This window comes from Juglans microcarpa x Juglans regia, chromosome 4S (genome assembly GCF_004785595.1).
Source record: "Juglans microcarpa x Juglans regia isolate MS1-56 chromosome 4S, Jm3101_v1.0, whole genome shotgun sequence".
In the NCBI taxonomy this organism is placed as follows: Eukaryota; Viridiplantae; Streptophyta; class Magnoliopsida; order Fagales; family Juglandaceae; genus Juglans; species Juglans microcarpa x Juglans regia.
This window is the reverse complement of record NC_054601.1, coordinates 7218624-7229184: the sequence shown is the minus strand read 5'-3', so window position 1 is coordinate 7229184 and position 10561 is coordinate 7218624. Positions and strand designations below refer to the sequence as shown.

The 10561-nt window shown below is 34.7% G+C and overlaps 1 protein-coding gene across 1 annotated transcript; it reads left to right on the top strand.

Annotated features, from left to right (window-relative positions):
* Positions 1 to 2329: 2329 nt before the first annotated feature.
* On the top strand, positions 2330 to 10295 carry LOC121262898 (la-related protein 1C-like). The gene is made up of 6 exons (XM_041165580.1): positions 2330 to 3076; positions 3459 to 4026; positions 4140 to 4269; positions 4388 to 4478; positions 8994 to 9065; positions 9302 to 10295. Exons 1-6 carry the CDS (start codon positions 2594 to 2596, stop codon positions 9587 to 9589), a joined length of 1632 nt encoding a protein of 543 aa, XP_041021514.1. The 5' UTR covers positions 2330 to 2593; the 3' UTR covers positions 9590 to 10295.
* The last annotated feature ends 266 nt before the right edge of the window (positions 10296 to 10561 follow it).

Sequence of the window (10561 nt, the reverse complement as noted above, 5' to 3'; positions counted from 1 at the left end):
TTATAAAATATTTAAATTTGAGTATTATTACAAATCAAATTCTATTATATTAATCATGAAAAAGACTTCTTCTACTCAACAGCTTATATTATATATTTGTTGAAGGAAAAAAGATAAAAAAATAAAAATAAATATGTGATGTAGTACTGTTGAGTATGATTTTTTTTATAAAAAAATGTCTATATTTTCTAAGATTACAATATTAAAATACGAGAAATCGAAACCTATAACATTTTTCAAAGGTCTTATTATTTTAACCTGGTTGTACTAGCTCGTTACTAACGTGGTAGTTGTTATATTGGTACATGACAAAGATGAGGTTGGTATTGGTAATCAAAGCTATTTTATTCTGATATAAACACAGAGAACTCTCTTATTATTGTTATTATTATTATATTTTTTTTTATAAAAAAGATTAGAGGAAGCGACTAGAGATGGTTTCTCTACTAGAATGTACTCGTCATAGTAGCACCCAACCTGCTAGCTGGGGAGTCGGACATGAGGGACTTAGACGGTGAGAACCGCATACACTCACTGTAAGTAGCCATAGCCTGACCTAGCCCCACGAGAGCATCAATGATCCATGAGTCAATATGTATTATTATACCATTTGTAATGTAATTTTTTTCCTTTTTAAGAGAAAAAACTAGGTACATGCAATTGATTAACAGTTTGGAGGTGAACACCAAAACTAATAGTATTGGGACAATTGTAAATCGATTATTAATACTTAATAGTTTAGTTGGATTTGACATTTGTGTATTTTTCCAAATAAAATAAATTCTACATACCACACTAGCATTTCACTTTCATCACAATATATAAGATGTGACATATTTATCACAATTGAATAAAATGATAAATGTGTCAATCTTACACAGTGAGATAAAATTAAAAAGAAAAGTGTGTATACAACATTAAGCTCCCTCTAAATGAGAGAGAAATTTGGCATAGAACTCTATATTTTTAGGCCTTAGCTTTTATGGACTTAAATGGCCCATTACAGCCACTGTGATGGGCTTCGGACTCTTGCCTTGACCCTCCAAAGTTACCATGTATACAACATCAAAATCCTCTACTCGCTAGCATAAACTTGGATTTTGAATTTGATTATCAATTTGTTAAAGACCAAATGCTATCACCATTTTAAATAAGAGTTTTAATACTTATCAACTTCACATATCATACATAATATTTATTTTTAATTTTTTTAGATTTTATTTTTTTTAAACTAATTGAATTATTCTATTCATCATCCATACACTACATATTTGATAAGAAAAAAAAAGTGTGATATAGATTTTTTATTATAAATAAACAGTCATTCAAAATATGATTGGCGAAGAAATGATAATGACAAAATTTAAGATAATAAATAATATTTTTAGTTTGTTCGATTTTCTTAACGTTTGATTTTTGGTTTAGACTTTATTATACTCAATTTGTGTGCAATAAGTATTTTTTTATTTTATTTTTACAATTATATCAAACTAGCTGAGTTATTGAGTAGGCGCGAATTAAATGGTTATATGTACAATTTATAATCATTAGTAAAGGTTTATGCAACTTCCTAAGATGAAACCAAAGGCAAAGCTTAAATATGGTATAAAAATATCTGTATTTTAGTTGTCAACAAACGAGCAGTAAAGAGGTTCATAATTTAATGAACTATGAGCTTCAAAATGAACCTTAAATTATGATTATAAAATGAAATTATGATAGTTTAATGATCATGTTATAAAATGAGTTATAGTTTCAGAGGTCAAAATATATATATATTTTTTTTCAATCCAAATTTATATCAAAGTCAAAGTCAATAGTACTCAATTTACATTTTTTAAGATAATAGTATGATATATAACAGATAAAAAAAAAAAAAGACAAATTATAATTCAAATGAGAAAATTTTAATTTAATAGAATAATGCTATTTTGTCATTTGAAATTTACTGCTCAGGTGATATTTTTAAATGTGATTTATTAAAAAAATAAAATAACAAACACAAAAGAGCAGAGATAATTTAAATTTTTACTCTTCTTCTTTTTATATTTTTCCTTTTAATTTGAATATATTTTTTTAAATTTATTTTAATAAATCACGTAACATGGTAGTGTCACGTCAATAATCATATAAGTTTTTTTTTTTATTTTATTTTATTTTTTTTATAGGATTTTTTTTTTATCGGATCTAAGCGATAAGTTTTAGATGCAGTTAATTAAATATAAATATATATATATTAAAAAAAACAAATAAATGAATAAATTTAAAACCAAATCTATCTATATCTGTCTTATCCAAGGTAATATCGTAATTTAGGAAGGTAAGTAACAGAATCCAAATCGGAAAAGGAAAATGGTGTGATTCGAAAAATCACGAAAAGTTTGGGGGTTATCTCGTAAATCAGAATCAGGGTTCATGACAAAAACCTACATTATAAGAAACACCAGAGAGGGAGAAATGGAGACCTTTGCTCCGCTTGCTCTCGCGCTCTGTTTTTTCTCGTATTAGATTAGCCCTAATTTGCTTTTTAGATGAATTTTCTGTTACATATAAATAACGAATTTTTGTAGTTTAAAAAATTTTAAATTTTGGAATGGGTAGAACAGCTGATTCTCCCTCTACTCCTACGGTACCATCCGGACTGGCTGACGAAAACATAAACAGTCCGCAATTCCGACTTAAAAATCTACAGTCTCCGTGGACACAAGTTGTTCGGGGTGAAGTTATGGAGTCTCTCTCGGCTGTCCATTCTTCGCCTTCGTCTTCATCATTATCAACGGCTTCTCAACCGGAACAAACGCTGTTCTCCGATTGCTCTCCACCGAAGAGGGATTCGCCGTCACCGCCGCCGCTGGATATCTGCTCAGCCGGTGAGGGTTCTGATGTCAATAACGGCAATGTAGCTCGGCAGACGAAGCTGGCTTGGAACAAACTCTCGAACGGCGTTCTCGAGGTTGGTTCCGTAATGGATTCGGCCTCTTGGCCTGCATTATCCGAGTCTACTAAGGCTTTACCTAAATCGTCGGTTGATTCATCTTCGAAGATTGTCACCGATGCATCATTCTCCACTTCTCAGGTTTGATTTCAATGCTTTCACTCTAATTCTATATTTGGTTTCTAAGATCAAAAGGGAATGCCGAGTATTATCTTGATCTTACGTTTGGTTCCATAATAGAATCTTGAATATCACGTTTAATGTATTTTTTCTCCTTTTTACTTTTCTATTTTAGGGTTTCGATGAATGAAAAAACTTGCGTAGTTGTTGGGTGGTGTTTTAGGGTTTTCTGGAATTAAACAATGGAAGATATATCAGATTCAGAATCAGAATTTCCTTTTTTTTTGTCCCTCTACATGTTCTTTGCAACTTGCTATTCTTCCTATATAAAGTTAGTAATTATAAAAATAAATAATATAAGGCTCACCCTTATCTTTGTGCTTGACTTTTTGTGCTGTAACAGGGCCCTGTTATTCTAGAGTCACCCCAGAAACAAGCTACTAATAATGCAAATCCTAATTCTACCACAAACCACATATTTCCTGCTCGTCAAAGATCTATGAAGCGGGGTGGTGGTGGAAACAACAGGGGTGGGTCTACACATAGTGGCTTCACTCATCCTCCACCGTCACCACCACCGTTTCCTGTGTTCCAGATAGCTCCGAAAGGTTATCCTAATCTGGTACCAGGAGTGCCTGATCCGTCTCATAGAGAGTTTCCTTATAGGAGCAGTCATTGGGAAACCAGACCAGCTGGAGGATTTGTGTCTCCATCACATTCTGTGAATGATCATCGGAATACCTTCCGCAGGGGAAATTTTGGTCCCCACCAACGTGGAGATGGTACCTACCATAACAATCATGGGGGCAGGCGCGATCATGATCGGGGGAATTATGGGAATGCCAGAGATGTTCACTTGCAGCCACATAGAGCTCCTCCAAGGGGCTTTGTAACGCCTCCACAACCTAATGCAGCTGCATTTGTTAACCATCCTATGGTGAGACCCTTTGTCAACCCCATGGGTTTTCCTGGTAAGTTTATTTATTTTTTGCTTGGAAAATCTACACGTTAGGAGTTTATTTCTTTGTGATAATATCCATTTCTATGGCGCAAACGTGAAGCTAATATCTCCAATATTTTTCAGAGTTTTACTATATACCTCCAGTGTCAATGGAGCCCAATAGGCCATTCATTCCTCATCCACTGCCATTGCTTATGCCTGAACCTCCGCCTTTGCCTGCTTTATTAGTTCACCAGATAAATTATTATTTCGGGTACTTTAACATTGTCAGCCTTTCTTTATGGATGTTTATATCATATGAATCTATTTATACTTTTTTAAAGCCTTTTGTGAAGTTAACTATTAATTCACCCTTGATTTGTTAAATACAGTGATAATAATTTGGTCACGGATGACTTTTTGAGGTCTCACATGGATGATCAGGGCTGGGTGCCAATTACTTTAATAGCAAGCTTCCCTCGTGTAAGTTTTCTTATGGTTAAGCAATCCCCATTTCATTTTTAATACAGTGACTATGCTTTAGATCTATCTTATTTGTATCGATCAATTTTGCGTTATCCAGCATCTCACAAGGATATTAACCTTTTTCTAATAAATTATATAATTCAGTGGTAGTTGAGCATGTCAGCTATCAAATATGACTATAATCCAGCCAAGCTTAAAAATTAGCCTACCTTTCTTCTGTGGTAGATTACTAGATTGTTGCGCAGGGGCTTAAAGGGCACCCTTAAAGCTTATCTATTAGTCCTCTCCTATTACTTCTGGTGTAAGGAGGTTCATTCAAGTATAGTGCAGTTGTTTATGGTTTTAGTAAACACAGAACAATAAACTCAACTGCACTTGTTCACTCTAGGAGATTCGATCTCCCCTCTGGTTTTTTGTTGCATTCATTAGTTATGTTTGCCAAGCAAACAAGAGCCTTTACTTGATATATTTAGTAAATTTCTTGGACTTACTATAGAGTAAGGACACGTTTGGATGTTGAGATGGTTTCATCTCATCCCATCTCAACATCCAAACACACACCTTTCAGTTTCAAATCTTTAACCTTTTCATATAATCAGTACCTAATCATTACAACTTTCTCAAACTTGAAAAAAAAAAAAAAACTTTTTCAAATTCAAAACAAAAATAATATTCTAACACTATTTTAACTTTTATAATATTTTTATTCAACTTTTTCTCTCTCATTTCTCAAAACCCCATAAAACATCTTAATTCAAACCATTTCACTGCTATTCACAAATTTCTCATCTCAACATCCAAACAAGGCCTAAGACTCTTCTAGTTAGCTATGAAGCCCCTCCAATGTTGGTATGGAATGATGGTGCCAGCCATTTCATGGCTAGAGAAGAAACATACTTTTCCATAGTCTAGGCTATATTTGTGAGGCCTGAAATTGCTGGTTGTGGGCTTTTATTTTGTCAATAGGTGAAATATCATCCAGTTTATGGATTCTTTGTGTAGGCAGTAGGCTTTGGAGCTTGTTCATGGTCAAGATGGGAGTTCTAATTGTATTAGGGAGAGTTAAGATCTAGAGCCTATATATAAGTTTCCATTGCACTGAAATCATTCAGAGTTGAAGGATGCAATTGAGTACTTTGGTTTATGTAAAGCTTGTGTGCCTAAGGTGCTTTCTTTTTTCTTCTGTTGGTCGCTGTTCATTTCACTGATCACTAATACACAGCTCTGCTCACAATTCTTCAAATTCCTCTTTTTCGTTCTTCCTTTTTTTCTTCTTGTGCTTTTGTGATGAATCCTCAACTTTTGTCCTAGATATTTCGAAGCTTGAAACTTCAAATTTTTCCATATTGTAAGCCACCAAATGGACCCGTACAACGAACTAAAAAATGTAATATCTTGTTTTACACGAAATCCTCAATCTGTTTGCTTCAAGAAACAGTCCTAATCGTCCTTTATCCTTATCCTTTCAGAACAGAAATTCAAATCCCAAATACATTGCTCTACTGTAATGCCCCAAGGAATGCCCAAGCCACATCTAGGCCTACACTTTAAAATGACTAGTTAATAATACAATTAGAGCTCCATTTGAACTAGTATAAAGGGCAGGAACATAATCTCATTTCCAAGCAATATGAGATTTGATACACCACCTACGTGTAGCACTTAGTATGGGGTATCAAAGTCTTCCCCCTTAAATTCCCGACGTCCTCGTCGGGCAAATCTGTCGTAGGTGGTATGGCTCAAGTCCCACATGTCTGGTTGGGATAGGCTCTGATACTATTTGTAATGCCCCAAGGAAGGCCCAAGCCACATCTAGTCCTATACTCCAACAAGACTAGTCAATGATACAATTGAGCCCCATTGGAACTATTATAAAGAGCAAAAACTTCTCATTCCCAAGTAAAGTGAGATCCCATACACCACCTACCCTTATGACTCAATATGGGATATCACATCTACATTGTTTGAGCCCTAAACCCTCAACTTTCAGCCCTAAAGGCCAGCACGACAAAAAAATCCTCTCTATAAATCTGTTCTTTCATGGAAAGAGTACTTTTCCTCAACTGAAACCAACATATAGAATCAACTAGTATGCTTGATGTGAAAACTAATCTCTTTTGCAGGTATTTTTGAGCTATTAAATTGCAATTTATCAAAGTAGTTATGATATATAGGAGCTTATAAATTAAGATTTTAGAAATTAATGTAAGTGGGAAAGTTTAAGGAAGATAAAAGATAATTGCAACTCAGGAGAATAGTTGATACGTGCGACAGTGAATGTATAGCAAAAGATGTAAAAATAAAAAAAATAATTTTTATGCTGCTAGTATATTCTAAAATACTCTTTTTTGGCTCCATGTTTTGCCCTAAATGATATGAATTGAAGAGGTTCAAATCCAGTTACTAGATCTTGCAAATGATACTTTCATCTGCAAGATAGAGCATAAGATGAGTGAATAATGTGCCACTAGTACATTATTAGGGAGGATAGTGATTGGGAGGTGAACCTTTTCACATCATTTTTTGACCAGCTATACTCCAATATGGTGAGTTGCAATGTTGTCGATAGAATAATGTGGGGCCCATTCAGAAAAGGATTTTTCAAAGTCATCTTATAATTATTATGTGCGCATGATAGGGTTCCTTTTCCATGGATACTTATTTGGAGAAAAAAAAGTTACCCATAGAGTGCATTTCTTCATTTTGACAATGCTTTTAGGAAGATTCTTAAATTGGATAATGTGAGGAAGTGAGGGTTGTAGTTCTCAATTGGTGTTTCATGTATAAGAAGAGCAGGCAAACAGTGGATCACCTTTTATTGCATGGTGAGGTTGCTAGCATTTTATGCTACATGGTCTTTAGCTTGTTTTGGATGGATTGGATTTTGCCTAATCTAGTGGTGGAACTCCTAGCATGTGTGGGAAGGGCTGTTTGGTAGCCATTAGTGCACACTATTATGGAGACTCATTCCGTCTTGCCTGTTGTGATCTATTTGGAAAACAAATGTGCGTAGTTTTTGAGGACTATGAAAGTCCAGAGATGGACTAATGGAGCTCATGTCATCATTTCTTAATAGCCTTTATCTTTGGATGGTTGTCCAAGTACAGCTTTTTACATCTCTCTTTTTCAAGGATTTTTTGAGTTCTTTCTTTTTGCTAGCTAGGTGGATCTCTTGTATGCTTCTTTTGTATGGGTGTAACACCCTCTTATCATATTAATAGCAATTTATTTGTACCTGTTTTTAAAAAATACCTTATAATATTATTTAAGTGGTGGTGAAAGGGTATGTGCTTAATAAATAAGAGTTGTTTTTGGATACAGATCTTTAAGTGTTTTTTCAGACATTTTTTGGGTGCTTCATTCAATGAATTTGCCATGTGGCACATGGTGATGGAGAGGTTTGAGTTGCTCAGTCTCCGTAATTTTGCCTTTGATCATGGGAAACTTTCCCTTGGCTGTGGGCCTGACTACTTCCTCACTCTTTCTTCAGATACTCGTGCTGGAAATAATGAAATATCTAGGCCATATGATCTGCTGTAATGGCCAACAGTAGAACGGGTAGCACTTTTTCATGCAGCAATTGTGGCTTGATCTCGTAATGTCCCCATACTCTTTTAGGAAGGGAAAACACACACAAACAATCTGTTTTGTATGAGACTATTAAGAAACTGAGGACAACACGATGGAGATCCAAATATCTTGAAGAAATTTCTCTCTCTAGTGATGTCCATGTTACATATTCACTTTGTGATATATGGTGTGCTTTGGACAAAGCAATGGCCCAAATGTGTTGCAAACTAAAAATTATACCAATTAATACTCTTTGGATCCATTATTATGCAATTTATGCCTATTTATATCAATGAAATCCATGTTTTGCTGATAAAAAAAAAAAAGAATTATCTTGAACTAGAATCTTAAGAAATTTGTGAACTCTACTTTATGGTTGAATATGTTGATTATTAAAACTGTGTTGTCTAAACTTGTGAGACTATTTAATGGTGGATGCTGCACTGGTTGACGATGTTTTGATGTTGCCTAACATGAAATCCTCTTCATGTGGATTAGTGTTTTTGTACTAGATCAGGCTGTAGATACCTTTTATATTTTAAAATTAAATGTTGACATTATGGAGTCAATGCCATATCTAGTTCTCTTCCAAGATCCCAACTTATGTGGACTTCAGGTAATGATCGCACTTTGTCAGGCCATATGGGACTCGAGTGGGCAACTTCATTTTATTTTCCCTCTCTTTTCTTTAAAATTTGCAGGCCCTCAGTCTGAATTTAACACAGTATTGAAAATAACTAAGATCTCCTTAGGCAGGACATCAACAAGCAAAGTGTTTATTACTCAGGAGTGGCATAATATCTGCAATTTGCTTTCTATATATTACATGTATCTTGCCTCCTGTTTCCATTTGAATCCAACTTTGTTCCAAGCTTTTGCCTTCCATTTATTTCCCCAGTATTGAATATCCTTGCTGATCAATTTTACTTTATGGCTCTGCAGGTTAAGAAGTTGTCAACCAATATCAAGTACATATTGGATTCCTTGAAAGCATCGACCATTGTGGAAGTACAGGTAAATTTCCTTGCTCATTTTAAAACTGAATTCTTTTGACCGTCTTCTGCTTTCTCATATTGGATTTGTATGTTTTGCAATCTGATGTTTTAATCATATTTTTGCATTCGGTTGGATACTACATGCTTATACTGAATTATGGGGGCACTGTAGCATTATGGAAACAACAAGCAATATGCTGCCAAATAATAATTGTTTTGTATGGCTGGTCTGAATCTGTTTTGAAATTGCTGCAGGATGACAAGGTGAGGAAGCGTAACGATTGGAAGAAATGGATACCAGCTTCTGCTCTACTTCCCTCTGATTCAGGCTCTGTTTCTCCGAATAACTCAAGTCATGATAGGCTGGTCACTTCATTTCAGAAGATCACGGTGGGGGAAGTCGATACGAATCAAAGTGGTGTGATAGGTAAGGCAGACCCTATCTCTGAACCTGTTACAGGAAGATGTTTAACCGAGTCAACTGGAGAGTCACAAATCCCTAATGGGGAGGTTATCCAAAACACCTACACAGAACGGAACTGATCAATATATGCCCCCAAAGAAATTCAAGCACACTCGCGGCAAGTCAGTGCACTTCTATGTTTTGGAGGGTTTCTGGGGGGAAATTGGGAGTGAGGCTTCTGTTGGAGGTGTGAGATCTTTTCTTTTGTTTACTCGGTCACAGACTGGTTTTGGCAATATTTTGATGAGGCTGATAGAAGATACAGAATAAAATTATCTATAAATTATTGGCTAAAGATAAAGAATGAAAAGAGAGTGAGACAGTACGTAGACGATTGGTTCAGGCTGAACCGCTGAAGTTCTCGGGTTGTATAGCTTGGTTTTGGCGTGGATGTCTGTCTGTCTTTTGGATTTATGATGCTATCCGGTGGTGTGGGTGGGTAAGACACTCAAGAGGGCAAAACTAGAGGTGTTTCCCAGTAAGCTTGTTCTGGGTCCTGGTTAACTTCCTTGTCTAGGGGAAACAGAGAAGATGGGGATGTGAATTGCCGTGCCTTGGTGTGCTCGGTGGCCAGAAAACGGTCGGCGAGACTTTGTTTGAATGCCTCCTATTTGTACTTCCTCAGACTTCAATAATTTTTATCTTTTATTTTCTAAATTTATTATTTCTTGGAAAATACATCGTTACATTAGATCTTAAATGTATTTTTTTTTTTTTAAGGAATTTTGTGAAGGTTTTGTTCGATGATAGCATAGTCTGAAATGCTGCATGGAAGATTAGAAGATCTTTTTTATTTTTATTTTTTTAAGTTGTGCTCTGCATTAGTCTTGGATCTTTGTTTCAGGCTAAAATATTAGTGTTTATTTAGGCCTGGTTTGGATGGTAAAATCATTTAAACTCATTTCATCTTACCTCATCTCAATATTTAAACACTATAAATATAAATACTTTTCAATTTCAAATCTTAATTTTTTTATCTAATAATTACTTATTCATTACAATTTTTCTAAACTTCTAAATAAAATATAACAAATAATTTAATTTTATCAAAT

Bases quoted from the DNA above. Each gene is read 5' to 3' on its own strand.
- LOC121262898 (XM_041165580.1), top strand. From the start codon at position 2,594: ATGGGTAGAACAGCTGATTCTCCCTCTACTCCTACGGTACCATCCGGA. The intron at 3,077-3,458 runs GTTTGATTTCAA...GTGCTGTAACAG, and splicing joins CATCATTCTCCACTTCTCAG to GGCCCTGTTATTCTAGAGTC. The intron at 4,027-4,139 runs GTAAGTTTATTT...AATATTTTTCAG, and splicing joins CAACCCCATGGGTTTTCCTG to AGTTTTACTATATACCTCCA.